Source organism: Lycium ferocissimum, unplaced genomic scaffold, assembly GCF_029784015.1.
Source record: "Lycium ferocissimum isolate CSIRO_LF1 unplaced genomic scaffold, AGI_CSIRO_Lferr_CH_V1 ctg638, whole genome shotgun sequence".
Taxonomy (NCBI): Eukaryota; Viridiplantae; Streptophyta; class Magnoliopsida; order Solanales; family Solanaceae; genus Lycium; species Lycium ferocissimum.
In genome coordinates, this window is record NW_026726335.1 from 184,570 (window position 1) to 202,904 (window position 18,335).

The window sequence follows — 18,335 nt, forward strand, 5'->3', positions numbered from 1 at the left end:
ATAGGTATGTGATCCTATTTGGTGCCCTTCCCGTTGTATGTAAGTAACGACAATCTTTAATTACTGAATTAATGATTGTCATTTAATTCCTTGATTTTGGCCGTTATGAACCGTTTTGTCGTTACTGCATTAACTCCATTTAATGCGTAGTAAAGAAGGTCTTGTATGTTGTTTCCGTTGATGTTCTTTTTTGTTGAGTGAGCTTTTCAGATTACGTTCTCTCGTAATGCTATACTCGACATTACCATCTGATATCTCGACGTTATTGTAAAAATCAACACGTGTCGACTATGTTGATCCACGTGTTAGATGCATTTTTAACCCATACACCCAGAATTTTTTTTTTTAAAAAAAATGTTGAATGCTGAGGTGTGCCTCACCATCACTCAAAGACCGCACACGAAATATACTTCTGATATCATCTATAACGACTTAGACCAGTAATGATATTGTCCATTTTGACATTAAAATATATCACTAACATCTAAAGCGTATTTCCACATATACTAAAACATCTCTCTCATATTTTGTCCATATTAAATTTGTCTAGAATGTCACCATATCTATGATGAAACTAAAAAAGATTTGCGCTCAAGAGAAAACTTTGGAAAGTTAAATGTGAGGTTTGTCACTATATCCTGCGGTTCGATCAAATACAATAATTTTGATTCAAAGTCTATATGTATCATCTTTTTTTAACATATGTACAAATTATTAATTTACAATCACATCACTAATTTAAGAGAACTAAAATTTTAAATTCATAAATTTCAAATCATGTCTATGTCTGAAAAGAGGCTATACTATGGTTTGATTGTTTCATTATCTTAAGATTTTGGGTATAGCACTCAAAATTTCACATGATGTCAGAAATATAATGGTGCTGTCCGTGCACGAAAATGTTGAATTATATAACGGTCTCATACGAGTTGGGTAACATTTGTCAAGAGGACAAGTGCCACTGGCCAAGATGAAGTTGAAAACATATCGTTAGAAAATATCAAACCCTTCTAATAAATTGTGGAAACTAAGGAGTAACCCAGGGACCTTTTATTTTCAAAATTGTTGCATCAATAAGGTCACTTTCAACTTTTTCTCTTGACTATAATCATTAGAGTGTGATAGTTGGGGAGCCCCCTCCACTCTGCACTTCCAAAAAAAACAAAAAAAAAAACAAAAAAAAGGAAAAAAGAAAGAAAAGAAAGTGATAATCTGCATAAGAAGACAATGATATTAAGCTGATCAAGTCTTTAAATTCACAAAGCAATTTCCTCACTATGGTCTATGGAATTCGCATGACGTCTCAAGTCCTTATAACTATTTTAGGATCAGGTATAACATGACGAGGATAATATTTTAGTACTATCAATTTTATTTGTAAATATTTATTTGCATAAGGTATTTACACCTAATCAATCATTTTAACTTTAGCTAACTAATAATTAAGGTAAGAATTTATATCGCTTATTCATGATTAGATAATAATTTTCTGTATGAAATATCTTGGATTTATTGATTGATTGTAAACACTCAATATCGATAAATTTTTAACCAATTTATTTATATGTAGGGTATTCTTTTACATTGTTATGTTACTTAAGAGGTACTTATAAGTAATTATTCCTGATAAGTGACATCAATACCATACAAATATGACTAAGTAATCTATTACATTAAAATAATTGAAATATATTAATAGGATAAACATTCTTTACACTATGAGTTAAAGGCAAAAGTTTATTCGTATTCTGTGTACATATCAAGCCAATATATATAAGCATGACATATGTTTATATATAGATCTTTAGCACTTAATGAAAGTTAGGTAACATGTATTCTCACGATCTCATACACTTAACTATAATAAATTTATACGTGTTGCTATAAACACCCGATACAAGTGAGTATTAACTTAAGTAGGAGTTTGGACATGCAATTTTATTTCATGATTTATTATGAGATAAAATTTTAAATTATTCAAAAGAATATGATTTGGGATTTCAAATCATAATTTCAAATCATGTAAAATAAAGAGCCAACCTCCAAACTACTTTGCACCCAATAGTACAAACGTGAAGCTGTGAAAAGAAACATAGGGTCAAGTTAATTGATTTTACAGTCACAATGACCCTTCATGGAATATAGACTATCAATTATTTAACTCAACAAATCAAATCAAAGTGGGGGCACCTTAGAACAAATCAATATATATCTACCTATCTATAACCAAATTGTTCCTACACCGAATTGACAACCACACAATTTTGGACGGTCAATATACAAACACATAAATTACATTGAAAAAGTGGGTTTATTAGGATTCTATATATGTAAAACATTAGAAAGCAATGGAAGGGCATGGCCGCATGGGCCATTCTTTTTTCCACTAGAATAATAATCAAATTTAACCACGTTTGGAAATGTCTAGTTCTATCTAGTATTCATGTTTGGTCTCCACTTTAATAATTTTTAGTCTTCTATGTATATCAAGAAATGATGAATTGTCGTGCCTCTTTAATGGTATTTTGCCTAAATCCCATTATTATATCCACCTGTCTCCCATAATCAGTCATCTATAGAAAAAGATATTTTCAACGTGACAACTGTAATATTAGAAGGGACATGTAATTAATTGCATATACTTACCTATATTATTGTTAGTTGATTAAAATTAAAGAAGTTTCAAATTTAATTGGAGAACATCTGAGTATGTAGGATACATGAGTTCATTCTCACCATTAAGAGTTGTGATGAGATAGATATGATTCCTCCTTAATACTCTTTCCGGATTAAAAAAAAAAAATGTCTACTTAGCCATCTGCACACCCCTTAAAAAAATACTAACTCCTAGAAAAAAAATAGGTAATTTGACTAAACTACCCATAATTAAATAGGCATTGAAATTTGATCATATAACACTTAATAGAGGCAAATATGAAAAAATAAGGTTAATTCTTTCTTGATTTGCTAAGTGGACTCTTTTTTTGATTAAAAAAAAAAAGGCTAAGTGGACTCTTTTTTTATCCGGAGGGAGTAATATATTTCGAGTTCGAAAGAATGAAAAAAGAAGAATGAATTTTACACAAATAACAGGTTGGATTCACTATTTATTTTTCACAACCGGCATACATAGATTGTATACAATTATGCATATATTCTACATAATTTATACATATATTATATACCCACTATTCTTAGTTTAAGCGGTTAAGTGAGCCGCTATTTAGACTACTTCGTCATGAAAATAATCCCGGTAGGAACACCTCCCCCTTTAATAAACTTTACACTGCGCAAATCAGAACCCTAAAATAGATAACAAACACCGAATGAAAAACAAAAGAAAAGAGTTCTCTCTGAAAATTCTTTTGGATCATAGCTTCCATTTATTGTGGTATTGAGACTTTGTTTAGAAAATTTACTGACACAGAAAAGGTGAAAAAGAGAAAAAAATTGAGTCTACTTCATGAAAGGACTCGGCCCAATGGACGACCCATTTGTATGTTTAATTAGAGTTTGTCGTGGATACATATTTCTTATTATATACCTTTTGTTATAAACCATTTGTCAAGTTGTAATATGGATGTATTATTAATTATTATACAACTAGAAGTGTATATTATACCACTTGCACATTAAGTGATAAATACAACTTGTACTCGCAAGTTGTATCTTAGTTAACCAACAAGATTGTATCATAACAGATATGTATATTAGTTGTGTCTGTGTATTAAGTTGTATAGCGACTGCATAAAGTAGTATATGTTGTAGGTTGAAAAGAAAACTCTTCTATAAATAGGGAGCTTTGCCTTCTCATTTGTAACACCAAGAAATGTGATAACACTCTCTCTCCTCTCTACAAAGTTATTGGTTTGTTTCTCTTATTTATTTCCAATTATATATAGTTTCATAACACGTTATCAGCACGAGACTCTAATCAATTAAGGGATTGGACACCGCATATATATTCCATCCACAACTTATAATTAGTCGGTCTGAAGGTATGATTTGTTATATTAATTTCTTGGTTCTTAAAGTATTATGGATGACCGTGCATAGCTTGGAAAGCTGAAACTTCGCAAATGAAAGTTTTCTAGCTATAAATCCGCTTCCATGGTAAGTAGTGGAATTATTAAATTATGGAATTTTTTACGTCTTATATAAGGGGTTGAATGATTGGTATCCCTTTGGCATCACCGTTTCCTTTATACATGTTGGCAAAGTAAATGAACTACTATGGTTTCATGATTGGCTGAGGTAAGCGGAATCATATCCTTATCTTTATCTTAGCAAAGTGGTTTTCTTATTGACGCTACTCCTGAGTTCTTTTCCTTAATATTCCAAGTTTTGGAAAATTGACAATGAAAAAGGCATCCAATATCTTGCTAGATATTGTTATGTTACGAAGTCCTCAATCAGTGATAGTATTTCCTAAGTCTCGTTATGACTAAATTTATTTATACCTATAATACAGGAAGTGGTAATATTTTTATAGGCTTGTTGTGATTACAACTTAAGATGTGTTAGAGAAAAATTCTCTATATCATATATATGCCTCAATTTACTCTTGAAGTAGCAATATCTTAAAAGAGGTTATAAGCTATCACAATTTGATATGCTTAAGACATATTCATATGATTATGTTTCATTCCTGAATAATGACAACTTTTGAAAAGGGTTACAAATACAGATCCATTTCTTGAAGGAATGACAATATTTAGTAAACCCAATACAAACATGCATTTAGTTGTGAAAATATCACGACTCATCTCCAGAACAGGTAGAATAATTGAGAAGGAATATTCTGAATATTCTATGTTTTACTCTCGAAATAGTAAACTCAAAAATTTTCTCCGGAAGTAGCTAACTTTGAACTCTACTCCCGAAGTATTAGAACTTTAAACTCTACCCAAAAATAGTAGAACTTTGAAATCTACTCCCGAAGTAGTCGAACTCTGAAATTTACTCCTGAAGTAGTAAACATTCTGAAATCTACTCTCGAAATACTAATGCTCTAAACTCTACTCCTGAAGCAGTAGAATTGTGGAATTTACTCTTGAAGTAGTAAAACTTTAAAATTTACTCCCGAAGTAGTAAAATATTTTAAACTTTACTCCTGAAGTAGTAAAATCCTGAAACTTTACTCCAAAAGCAGAAAGAATTAGTAAATATCTGAGAATTATTCTGAAGCAGTGTCTTCTTGTCCTTGAGCAAAATAACGAGCTAGTGATGGACGTCGTATTTCAAGTATATTTGAATTATCAAGTTTCATTCCCTGAAATGAATGAAGAAATACCACTCCCGGAGAGATAAAATAACAAGGAATATACATTTTATTTGTGTGGTATGAAATTAAGACGTTGCAGCATGTACCTGTCGTACGTAGAAACATATTACATAATTTTTCAAAGGATCATTCAACGGCATAAGGGAACATAATAGAATGCTTTCTACTATAACCACATTGATACATTATGGTTAGTTATTATTGATTTCATTGAAGGAAATAAACATTAATGTACCTCTTCCTGAAGGATGTGATTATTATGTGTGGTTGTCGCTTTGATATAAAATATTCAAATGTTAATGGCTAATCTCCTTGAAGGAGATATTTAAAATACAGAAGTTTGGAGCTTGACGTTTACTTTCATAATTTACAGTTTAAAATTGTGTTTAAATTTCCATTTGATTACTGTTTTCCTTCATGACACTAGTAGTGTCTAGCCAAATTTTCTTTCATGATACCAGAAGTATCTAAAAATATTTTGTAGTGGAAACTAATGATCTAGGGCTCTAGAAGAGCTAATTGTTTATTTATAAGTATCATGACACCAGCAGTTTTCAAATAGTATCTGATTATAGTAAATAAATTAAAGTCTCTCAAAGAAGATATATATGATAGCATCATTTGTCCTAGATCGTAATCGTTACGATCGGAACACAGATTATAGTAAACCTGAAGTTTAGTAGCAATAAAATTGGTTATCATTTTGGGACTACAAATGATTGGAAAATTGAATATCTTTAAGTTACTACTGGTAAGAAATATGTATATGAAACGTTACCCGAGCATGACGGATCACATGTTACAATAAAGCAAAATTTGATGACATAAAATCTCATGCAATAGTAAACCAAAAGTTTACTAAAATAAATAGCACTCGTCATGGTAAACTTAAAGTTTTCGGGTACAGATAAGTTTATTAGTTGACAAGACCATTTTGGTCGTCCTGATTTAATCTGAAGTGCTAATTGAGTATTCAAAACATATTGGAGAACTAGAAGATTCTTCAAGAATTTGTTTGTGTTGCTTGTTCTCGTGATAAGTTGATTACATCAGCTAATGTTGGGACTGAATCCCCTAAAATTCTGAAAAATATAAAAGGTGAATACGGGCCCTGTCACCTTCAATGTGATGTCTTAATTAATAGATGCATCTATGAGACGGTCACATGTACGTTTATTGTCAACTGACAGTTTGACATTTATGAAGTTGCTTGCTCAAAATAATTGAGTTGGAAGCACAATTTCCAGATTATGTAATCAAGACAATTCATCTTGATAATCTTTGGTTTATATGTAAACTGGTTTGGCATTGGATGCCTCCATAATATAGCTAAACCATTGCTTATGAGAACAGAGCTTCAGATGTTGGTCTGAGATATGATATATTGAATACAACGACACTTGTATGCTTCAGGCAGATAAATATGATAAATTCTCCCCTCATAATTGGTTCAGGGTCAGGAACTTTAAACTTTAGAACTTTTGACGTGCGATATATGATTAATCGATATATCATGATGCACACAGATTGATTTCCCAAAGAAAATGGGGATATGTGTTAGTTTTTCTAACATAAGGGGGAGAGAATATGCCTAAGAATTATGTTGTAAATTATCATCGTATGATCCTCGATAATTCAAGTCAAATGTTGAAGCATTTCTTCGACCCAACTATTTCATATTTCATCTGCAAAATGCTCCTAATGTCCCTGAAGGACAGAGTCTACAGCATGCATGAAGCATGGTAGACCAATCGGTTCAAAATATAATAATCCTTGAAAAGGGGGATGAGCAAATGATCATAATAAGGAGGCAATGTGCTCTTGGAGAGCCTACGACATAGCACTTCATGAAACCTTATGGGAGGTTTAGGTACCTGAAAATAATGAAGTGATGAGATCTCAGTAAGTTATGTCGAATTGCGAACCGATACAAAATGATATCTCGTCGACGATATTTTTGATACAATATGATGCGCAATATTGAATAAGATTAAAGGGCCCTTTTTAAAAATTTTTTTTCCCTTAAATTTTCCCCCCCCCAAAAACTTTTTTTTTTTGGTTTTTAAAATTTTTTTTTTTTTTAAAAATTTTTTTTTAAAAAACCAATTTTTTAAAAAAATTTTTTTTTTTTTTTAAAATTTTTAAAAAAATTTTCCCCCCAAAATTTTCCCTTTTTAAAATTTTAAAAAAGGGTTTTTTTTTTTAAAAAAATTTTTTTTTTTAAATTTTTTTTTTTTTCAAAAAATTTAAAAAAAAAAACTTTTAAAAAAAACTTTCCCCAAAAAATTTTTTTTAAAAATTTTTTAAAAAAAAAAAAAAGTTAATTTATTTTTTTTGGGGAAAAAAATTTTAATTTAAAAAAAAAAACCCCCTTTTTTTTTTTTTTGGGGGGGGTTTTTTCCCCTTTTTTTTTTTAAAAAATTTTTTTGGCCCCTTTTTTTCCAAAAATTTTTTTTAAAAACCCCCCGGGGGGGGGGGTTTTTTAAAAAATTTTTTAAAAAAAGGAAATTTTTTCCCCCCAAAAAAAAAAATTTTTTTTTTTTGTTTTCCCCTTTTTTAAAAAATTTTTTTTTTGGGGAAAAAAAAAAAAAAAATTTCCCCCAAAATTTTTTTTCCCCAAAAAAACCCCCCCAAAAAAAAAAAAAATTTTTTAAAATTTTTTTTTAAAAAATTTTTTTTTTAAAAAAAGGGAAAAAAAATTTTTTTTTAAAATTTTTTTTTAAAAAAAAAAAAAAATTTTTTTTAAAAAAATTTTTTAAAAATTTTTTTTTTTTAAAATTTAAATTTTTTTAAAAACCCCAAAAAAAAAAAAATTTAAAAAAAAATTTTTTTTTTGGGGAAAAATTTTTTTCCCCCCCCCAAATTTTTAAAAAAAATTTTAAAAACCCCCTTTAAAAAAAAAAAAAAATTTTTTTAAAAACCCGGTTTTTTTTTTAAAAAAAAATTTTTTTTAAAAAAAAAAATTTTTTTTAATTTTTTTTTAAAAAAAAAAGGGCCTCTTTGTTGTGCAATTTTAGATCAGAAGGAATAGATGAGATGAAAATATATGCGGTCCATTTCCTTGGGTGCTGTTCTACAGTTAGCCAACTGTAAAAGGATTTGGCATGACAAGTGTAACCTTTTTATTTTTTACAATATACAACTTGAACCATAACTGCGTTTGCCTAATATTAGAGATTTTTATAACGTTAATAATGCATGGAGACTAGAGTAGACCCACAGGTTGATTAACCAAAGCTTCTTTTTATTTTGTACAAAAAACATAAACACACATGAAATTTCTACTACCACCACTTTATAGACAAAGCTTCAACATAAAAATTACAACACTTCCCACTGCAACATCATTAGACAAAAACAGGAACACTAAAGTCAGTACCATATTTACTAGTAGTAGCTACTTCAAGTCTACAACCATGAAGGTTTACCATTATTTCTATTTAGGTACCACTTAAAATACACAACCGTGCAAGCATATACATTAATTATCTAACTTCAAGAGCAACCGAAAGCTATTGAGTTCGACAGAACACAATAGCTTGGTTCCGCACAATTTAGTAGCTTTAGAACTTGCCAGCATCGATCTGTATCATGTCCTTGATCCTTTAGGAACAGCGCCCCCACCACCATTGTTGAAGTCTTGCCTAGGTATATAATGGTGATTATTCACACTTCTACTTCCTTCCTGCGAAACACCATTATTATCGTCTTCTTTATTCTCGATTAATTTCCTGCTCGTGGCCAAGCTAGAAGTCATCACCAATATGACTAAAACAACCACAATGAACCTCATAACTATTGCACCCTTCATATTTTGTACCCTGCGAATCAAGAATGATAAATAAATTAAACCATACGTTTAGTCGTATATTGAGACTATGCAACTAATAAAAAACGTGAATTTATGCCTTTGTAGTAAAGATATATAAGAACATGATTATCGATAACTTCCATAATAATAAAAAAAAGGAATAATTAGGGCTTATGGATCATCAACACACTGGCTAAGAAAAACCACGTAAATTAAGATACGCCTTTCAACTATCATGTCTTAATTAAGCACGAGAGTTTTGTTCCAGTTTCGTGGAAATACAAGTAGAAAAGGGAATAAAATATAATGATAATTTGATTGTTTGTTGCAAAACAATTAAAAAAAAATAAAGATGTATCATAAATCTCTTCACACTTATTCCAAGCTCAAAGTATCATTTATCAAATAAGAATCCCCTAAGTTACGTGGTTTCTTTTTCTTGAAGCATCGTTTAATTAACCAAAAAAATTGTTTGCATGACGGGATGATTTTCTTCTCTTATAATGGCACAATAGATATCCTATCTAATGCTATGAAATTTAATCTTACCTGGCTAAAGACAAGAAGAACTAAAGGATATATATTTGAAGTTAATTTGCTGTGAGGTATATGAAATTTCTTACGTTGTTTATATAGTTGAATCTAGCTAGAGATCACGTAATTACTATTCATCTTATTTAATTTAGAAATGGGAACCCCACCAAATGAGGCAAAAATAAGTGGGATTGCCATATTAGACAAATAAATGATGGTATTTTTCCTTGGTTTCTTGCTGGGTGTTCGTTACTTGTTTTAGGTCCCGAATAATCCAGATTCACGCTTGAAAGTTCCGTTTTAGGGGATAAAGTTTCCTACCAAAGACGACTTCATACCTAGGACTCGAACCTAAAATCTTTAGTTAAAGATAGAGAAATACTTAACTCAACAACGTGCTAAATGGTGAATTTTAAGGAAATATCATCTGCATTTTGATATATTAATTAAAATTTAACCCCACATTAATGTCAGTGGGTTTTATGATAAACCAAAAGTCAACCAGTAACAGTTGTATTACTGTATTACTACATGCCTAATTATGACTAGCATAATCTCTGATGTTTCTTTGGGATTTATCTATATCTATGTTGTGATTTAATCCTATCCTAGACGAGTTTATGTTATATATATTGTTAGTGTAAATAACTTTTTATATTTTCAAGTCTTTCGAAATAAATTTACATGTAAATCTCATTTAAATGTGAGATTTGTAATTTTCAAAAAAAGGCTAGTGTATGAGTAAAAATTGCAACTAACACGTGGACCAACATATGGCTGACACATGTTAGTTAAGGCAATGGCGTAGAAAGACCTAACGGTAATGCCGAGCATAGTAATTACGGAGAGGTAGCTAATACCGACGACATGGTCAACGAAGAAAACATCAACATGAACAACATACGAGATCCTATTGATTACGCATTAAATAGAATTAATGCAGTAACGGCGAAACGGTTTCGACGACCTTAATCAAGAAATTAAATGACAATCACTAATTCAGCAATTAATGATTGTCGTTACCTACTCACAACGGGAAAGGCACCAGACAGGACCAAATACCTATAAATAGTACTTTCACTTGTATACCTGGGCATCGAATACTCACTAAAAAGAAGAGACTATTCTTGATTACTTTCTACTTATTATTATTATTATTATTATTATTATTATTATTATTATTATTATTATTATTATTATTATTTGATCATCAAGCTCTTGTTCATTCTTAGCAAAGGAGAAGTCCATTACTGTTATTCATCATAATTGGCATAAGTTCACTCTTTCTTTTTATTTACTATTTCTTTATCAATTTTTGAGTAAGTTGCTTGTATTAATTCAACCATTTTTATCAAATTACTATCAACTGTGGTTAACCTTATTTAACTTTCAATACAAATTTAACTATTTGATCAAAGTAATTAGATACCACTACAACAGACAAAAATGATCATAGTTTGAAAATTCTTTCTAGACATATGGAACTTGCATGATTAAAATCGTTCATTTTCAAATGCATAGTAATTTGCACTTGCCTAGTTGTTGTTCTAAAACAAATAAAAAAAAATCATGATCAATTATTTATCATGCTTCTCCGCCGCAAAAAAATTGAATTGACTAATTTTGGCATCCAATTTGACAACCAATTATGTTCATTTGCTATTTGATGAGTCCTTTTGCAATATAACAAAGAGAAAAAATATCTAGGAAGGGATATATGACTTTCCAATTTCGTCCACTTTTATCATGAGTTAATTGTTTGTATGATCTGGGAATTTTGTTCTGATGAGGAAAAAAGTAAATTATGAGTAAATATATTGTTATAAAAAAGTAATTTTACTAGGTAATTTTTATAGTTTGGATGACCATAGAAGTAACTAACTCTTCCTATTAGTATAGTAATTATTTCTCTGATGATACCTCTATCGAAATCCGGGACAATGTTATGGAGTTCAACTCATACGGTTGAGATTTTAGGACCCTGGAAGGAATTTAGTAAAAATTCTAGAGTGCGAACTTATAAAGATGAACTCAAAGTCAAACACATGAAAGTTTTCGAAAATATGAATGGATAAAAATTGAAACTTCATATTTTATTTTGAAATTTGAATCGTATCAGTTTTAACTCCAAGAACATTTCTCATAGTCTTGTACTTCAAGTTGCATGGTGAATATCCAAAGTTTTAAGAGTTTTTTAAATTTTCATATTAAAAAGTGGCTAAAGTTTAATTAATACTATTAAAACGCTAGCCAAAATTTGATGGCAATTTGTAATCTTTAATTTTTGTCCCTCAAATTGCTGGTCTTTAATTTTTTGTCCTTCACCTAAAATACCCCAAGGTTCTGGGTTCGAATCCCGGCTCAATCACAAAAAAAAAATAAAAATCGCAAGGTAGGGTTTCTTAGCAAAATTAGACTTATTCAAGCAAAAGTAACTTTTGTAGAATTCCAACATAGTAAAAAATAAAAAAGGCAAACCTTTGATCTTATAAATTTGACTATAAGGGTTTTTCCCGAGTAACTGGGGTATTTTCAACAACTTTTGCCTTGCGATTTTTTGTTTTGACCAAATGTTTTTCCCCTACTTTGAGGTACGAATCACGATTGTAATCTCGGGATATTTTTAGCTACAGTCTTTTTTTTAAAAAGCGTTCAAAAATTAAAGACCACCCCAAAAGAAAGACAATCTACGCAAAAAAAAAAAAAAGTTACAAAAGAAAAAAAATTTTTTGCTTTGCCTTGTGATTTTTTGTTTTTTGATTGAGCTGGGCTCATGGACATGTTAATCTAATTGGATTGGATTGTTTTGTTTTTTTGCCAAGCTAAAAATCCAAGTCTCGGGGATATTTTCCACTCAAAGTTCAAAATTAAAACTAGAAAAAAATAGAAAAGAACGGACATTTTTACCTATGGATTGGATTGGGCTTTGTTCGAAGACGAAGAACAACGAAAAAAACTAGTAAAAAAAAATGAAAGAAGAGCAATAGCGAGTACAAATACGAATCTCGTATCGTTATGAGCGATTTGTCGTACCAGAAGGCGTAAAAAAGTAAGTAGTTCATTTTTCTCATACTTTTATTACCTTCTTTTTTTAATGGGTGTAACTTTTTTTTTTTGGTTAGGGTTTCGTATGAGAGGGATACGAAGATAATGAATGCAGCTACATTTACTGTTGAAAGAGAAGACCACACTATTGGCAACATTGTTCGCATGTAAGTGAACACACTAATTACTCTCTTTTTTTTGTTTGGTCTATTTCTATTGTAAGTTTTATGTTACTTTTATAAATGTTATAAAAAATGAGAAATTTTGACTCCCCACCCCCCCCTCCTCCTCCCCTCCCCCAAATTTTTTAAATGCTGAGGTGGATGGTGGGTGAGGTGGGGGGTGTGGGGTTAGGCCGTTAGGGCGTGATGGGGGTAGAGTTGGTTTAGGGTTGGGGTGTGGGGTGGTTTGGGGTCTTTGGGTGAGTGTGGTGTAGTGGTGGGTGGTGTGGGGTGAAGGAAAATATTTTAGGGAAATTTATGCTCTATGTCTATTGGGAGAAAATATTTACACGCTTTAGCCCATATTTTGAGTTTGTTATCCAGTTTAGCTCGTATTTGTGTATAAACACCTTTTTATAATCTTTATACAAGGTTGATGGTGGGTGGTTGTGTTGCTTGGGGTGAGGGTGGATGGGATGGGGTGGGTGGTATGAAGGAAAATATTTTTAGGCAATCTATGTATACTGGGAGAAAATACTTACGCCACATAACTCATATGTTGAGTTTGTTATGCGGTTTAGTTCATATTTGTGTATAAACACCTTTTGTACACTATTATACACTTCTATAAAAGGTTGATACATTACGTATAGAGCTTTCCACCCAGGTATGGTGTTGTATAATATTGTATATTGGGCCACAAACATAATGTTGAGTTTTCTTTTGATCTCTTTCATAATTGGTGAATATGAACCAACAACAACAACAATAACATACCCAGTGAAATCCCACAGTATGGTGAATATGAACCATTACATATATATTATGGTATAAAAAAGAACATAATTGGGAGACAAGGAAGAGGACGACAAAAGGATCCTGATGGGTTTTTATTCTTAGTCCACAACAAGTACTCTTGTTTCTTCTTCAGTATATAGCCAATAGAAGCCTTTTTTCGTTCGGACAAGAATTCTCTTCGATGTTTCTCTTTTGGGATTTTCTTGGTGAATATCCTTTCTACTCCACTTTCAACCCCCAGGTAAAGTAGTCTTCGTTGGTATTATCCACACTTAAGGACAATCACTGTTCTTCTGTTTCAAGCATCTGAACAACTATCTAATGTTATGTTTTATGTCAAAATATGGTTCTGATCCATTAACTAATAGATAAAGGGACGAATGGAGAGTTGGTCGTGGTGGCGGTAATGGTGGCAATGGTGGTGGAGGGGAAGAAAATTTTGGTGGCGGAAGAACAAATATAGGGGAGGGTAAAATGGGTTAGGGGTGTTGAGGTGGCATGCCACGTGGCATCCATCTCATCAAATGTGTGGCAGCCACGTAGGATTGGATGTCCACCTTGGCTAACTTTAACGGTTGAGGGGTATATTTGGCCCCAAAGTATAACGGCAGGGGTATATTTGACCCCAAAGTATAATGAGGGGTATATTTGGCCCTTTTCTCATAGTACAAGGGTGTATTTGGCCCTTTTCCATTTTGAAAATCCCTTATTTCTATTGGATTTTCAGGTATTTTTCTTATATTCTTGGTAATGACCTGATTTTTTTTGTAATATTGACATGATTTTTGAAAATAACGACAGTACATAGGGATGAGAATGTCTGTTCTTTGGATACAAGTTGCCTCATCCTCTTCAGTACAAAATCTTGCTTAGGGTATTGTGCCTATTTCCTCACTTTTTTTTGTTTTTTGTTTTATAGCTCGTATTGTTGTGGCCAAGTGGTCAATGGATTTCTGTTGGCAGACGTAATTGTGCAGGTGGGAGGTAGTAGGTTAAGGTGGAATGAAAAAATTGCAATGCCTTTAAAAGTAAGACTAACTCTGTATAGCATGATATGTGATATTCGTGAGTATGAAAATAAAACAAAAATGACTTGTAGCAACTAGGGAATGTTATACTCCCTCCGTTCCAATTTATGCGGCACCTTTTAGATTTCGAGATTCAAACAAGTTTTTTCTTTGACCACAAATATTTTGAATTGTCAATTATTGTGACTTATAGTGCTTTTTATGTTCTTTCCAAATATGTAAATTTTATGTCAAAAAACTTAAAGATTCTTTGTCCAAATACCCGGTCAAAATTAACAGGTTTGACTCTCGAAATCCGAATTGTGCCACATAAATTAGGACAGAGAGTGTAGCTTGTTATACTGCTCATAAAGGATTGAAAGATAGCATGACTCAAGCTAGTTCGGTTTTAAAGGTGTGAGTAATGGAAAGAAGGGTCATGAGTGTTCGCGAAGACGGAGGAATACGAGAATGATAGGGTTGTTTGGCTGATCCTTATAAGAGGAGTTGGACAAGCTGTATTAATGGGGTGGGAAGGTAAAGTTATGGAAGCTGGAAGATGTGTCATCCATTTAGTTTACAATTTTGTCTGTTGGATATTATGATGTTTTACTGCAACCTTGCTTGTTTATGCACTTTGATCTCTCCGGATTTGACCTATTTGCTTTCTTTGATTTGCAGATTCAAACAACAAGCCAGTCCTCACCTATGCAGGCATATAACCAGGCTATAAATGATCTTGATAAGGAACTTGATCATTTGAAGAATCAGTTCGAGGTACAGTTATCTTTTAATTTTTAGTCTAGCTTGTTTCAAGTAGACTTTGTCTTTGTACTATCATGTGTTTCTAACATTAATGCATGCATCATTTCTGGCTTTGAATGTCAAGATGTTCAGTGATGTTTCATTGTTATAAGAAGAAAATATCAAAAGAGTTGACATATATTTGGAAGTTTTTAAATATTTGGAAAATCATAAATAGATAATGCAGCTTGTATCCTTACAAGTTTACTTTTTACTTGAATATTTGTATGGTTCATCTCTACTTCTTTCCTTTTCTTTTCCTTTTTTGGGTTGGATTTTATGGTTCCCCTTCTTCTGTACTTAAGAGGAAGCATCAATTTAAAATCATTTAAGTAGTGTTTTACTTCATTTTATATTATGAAATGCTACGGTTCTAACTTCTAAGCTGGGTTTGGATGCAAATTGTTGCATCTTCTGAAATGAGTTGAGCTTCTTTACCTTCTTGAGATACAATAAATGATAGGGAAGACAACCTGTTAGATAAGCTCTTATCTTGAAGTTCTTACAATTTCTTAGCTCGAACTTGAAACTCTGATTCAAAAACTCAATTGAAATTTCATGTCGGGACAGCTCAAACTCAAAGAAGCTCTTTAATATTTTCTTTCCTTTTTCATGCACCGACATGCCCAGTTTTGTCGCTATGATTGTCTTCCCTTTTACCTCCTAATGATACAAAATGTAATAAACCCTTGAACAAACAAAAAATACTTGTTAGTTGTTACCATTCTCTCCCTCCCTATTGCTATTGAAGGACGATTCCACTTATTTTTGCTATCAATGACCTTGTCCTAGAAGCTGCTCAATTATGCCTTGAATAAGCCTTGTAGGTCTTGAACCTTTGAGAAATGAACACTGGTGACCATGGACTGGGTTATCGTTCTTCCACCACTTGCTTTAGTCATCGATGACCATAGGAAAGATAAACAATATTTATAGACTTCATTCCAACTTATGTGAAGGTTAAAACGATGAAAGGGAGAATGTGAAAAGTCCTCTTTCTTTGGCCTCCTTTTCCGTTTTCTAGAACATTAAACTTTGAGAACCTTCAAAATCTAGCCATATGTGGGAAGATTGAAAAAAACAATCATTTAATCTCTATATCCACCATGACAACAGTTAGAGCGAAAAGAGCTGATCGAATCTAGTTGGAAAAGAAAGATGAAATAGTGAGAGAATGATAGCTCTTGCCGTGAAGTCTTTGCCTTTGGCTAGTTTGACACTAACCTAAGCCTTCTAACTTGGAGAGTTTCCGGAGAGAGAGAGTATATAGAAGGGACTTAAGACGTATCCGTGGCTATTAAGTTATAATTCAATCTTGTGAGAGGTTCTTCATATTATTTGAGAAGATCAATGAAAATTTTGCATCGTGAAGTTAGGATATCAGAAGAAAGAAACAAAAGTCAAATTAGTTCTTTGCATTTTACCTATGATTCTCTAATTCTGAATTGTTTGTGTTGATAAAACCATGAGCAGGGTGAAAGCTAAATAGTGAAGATGAGGGAGCGTAATCCTTTATCACTAATTAGAATAGGAATGTCATCCACAAACAATTCCCCCTGGGAAGCTTCAAAACCTACGTTGCTTAGACGCTTCAAAAATGTTGTCGCGTCCATGTTGGATCCTCCAAAAATGCACTACTTTTGGAGGATCCGGCACACAACCATCGGCATAATTGAAGAACCGGGCAACATAGTTCAAAACAAGCCAAAGCTATCTTTAGATATGGTCCAGTCTCAGCTTGGTTATGGAGAAGGGGTTGCTGATTCTATTGTTGCAGAGTCCTACACCTTGTCAGGGGATGCTATTTTCCCTTTTCCTTTTCCCTAAAAAACTGTGTGTTTTTCATATTACCCTTTGCTTTAGCAATACTGTCCATCGGTCATTGTATGGGAAAATATTCCTACATATCTTTGAGCAACTTACTATCTGGAGACTTGAGTTCGTCGGAAGAAGAAGCATTATAGATGGTCCAAAAGACTTCCTAACGGGCAGCAATGTCCAGCTCATAAGTTTTGAAGTCACTCTATTGGCTTGTCTCAGATTTTGCATTTTCATTTTCCGCATGGTGACAGTGAATTATTTTTACTTGAAACATTTCTTTACTCGTTCATACTAACGATGTTTAGTTTGTTTTCTCGACTGTAGACTGAGTTGGCCAAGCACACGAGGGACTACTAATCCAGCAACAGTGATATTTGGTTCTCAACAACCGGTGCCTAAAATTTCCTGGTTCGGTGTAGGCTAGGAGTTTGGTTTGTTCAAATCTTGGTACGTATGTAAATGTTGTTTGTATGTTTGTTCAACCGGCAACTACGGTTTTTGATACTTTGAGGTCTGCTATATGCCTCAAGTTTAGGTTCAGAAAATGCTTGTGCAGGTTTAAACTGTTATTTGGCATGCTTTTGGTGTCTATTTGGATTAGTTTGGTTTTCAATTGTCTTAAAAACTGTTAATTAAATGAAGTTTTCTGGTTTCTACAATTAAAAAACACTCTTATATAGAGATAAAGTATATGTTAACGTGTGTCTACTTAAAATTTCTTATTCATATAGTATCAAAATCCTTGAGCCGAGAATCTATCGGAAACAACCTCTCTACCTCTACAAGGTTGGGGTAAGTTTTGCGTACACATTAGCCCCCCTAGACCCCACTTGTGGGATTATGTTGGGTATGTTGTTGTATGGTATCAAATCAAATGAAATGATATATTTTTTGAGATGAGAAACTGAACAATTTCAATTTCTTTTTGTTACAAATCTGGAACTTGCATTGCAATGATAATAGTAGATACGCATTTATCATCAGATATGACCATAATTAAGGCCAAAATTTGATTAGTTTTAAGAAAGCAATTAGGCAAGACAAAACATAAGATCATGTTGCCTACAAGA

At 32.2% G+C, this 18,335-nt stretch overlaps 1 protein-coding gene and 1 long non-coding RNA gene across 2 annotated transcripts; one reads left to right on the forward strand and one right to left on the reverse strand.

The window, feature by feature from the left end:
• Positions 1 to 8,912: 8,912 nt before the first annotated feature.
• On the reverse strand, positions 8,913 to 9,814 carry LOC132045247 (uncharacterized). Its single transcript, XR_009412377.1, has 2 exons — positions 9,645 to 9,814; positions 8,913 to 9,105 (listed from the first exon to the last, which is right to left on the reverse strand). It is a non-coding gene; the product is annotated as an uncharacterized LOC132045247 (long non-coding RNA).
• Positions 9,815 to 12,199: 2,385 nt separating this feature from the next.
• Positions 12,200 to 17,829, forward strand: LOC132045264 (DNA-directed RNA polymerases II, IV and V subunit 11-like). The gene is made up of 8 exons (XM_059435821.1): positions 12,200 to 12,220; positions 12,617 to 12,678; positions 12,752 to 12,842; positions 13,489 to 13,502; positions 14,361 to 14,380; positions 14,449 to 14,507; positions 15,322 to 15,417; positions 17,590 to 17,829. The coding sequence occupies exons 1-8, from the start codon at positions 12,200 to 12,202 to the stop codon at positions 17,620 to 17,622; spliced, it is 396 nt and encodes a 131-aa protein (XP_059291804.1). The 3' UTR covers positions 17,623 to 17,829.
• Positions 17,830 to 18,335: the final 506 nt, after the last annotated feature.

Bases quoted from the DNA above. Each gene is read 5' to 3' on its own strand.
- LOC132045264 (XM_059435821.1), top strand. From the start codon at position 12,200: ATGTTTTTCCCCTACTTTGAG. The intron at 12,221-12,616 runs GTACGAATCACG...GAAGAGCAATAG, and splicing joins TGTTTTTCCCCTACTTTGAG to CGAGTACAAATACGAATCTC. The intron at 14,508-15,321 runs GTATTGTGCCTA...TTTGATTTGCAG, and splicing joins AGTACAAAATCTTGCTTAGG to ATTCAAACAACAAGCCAGTC.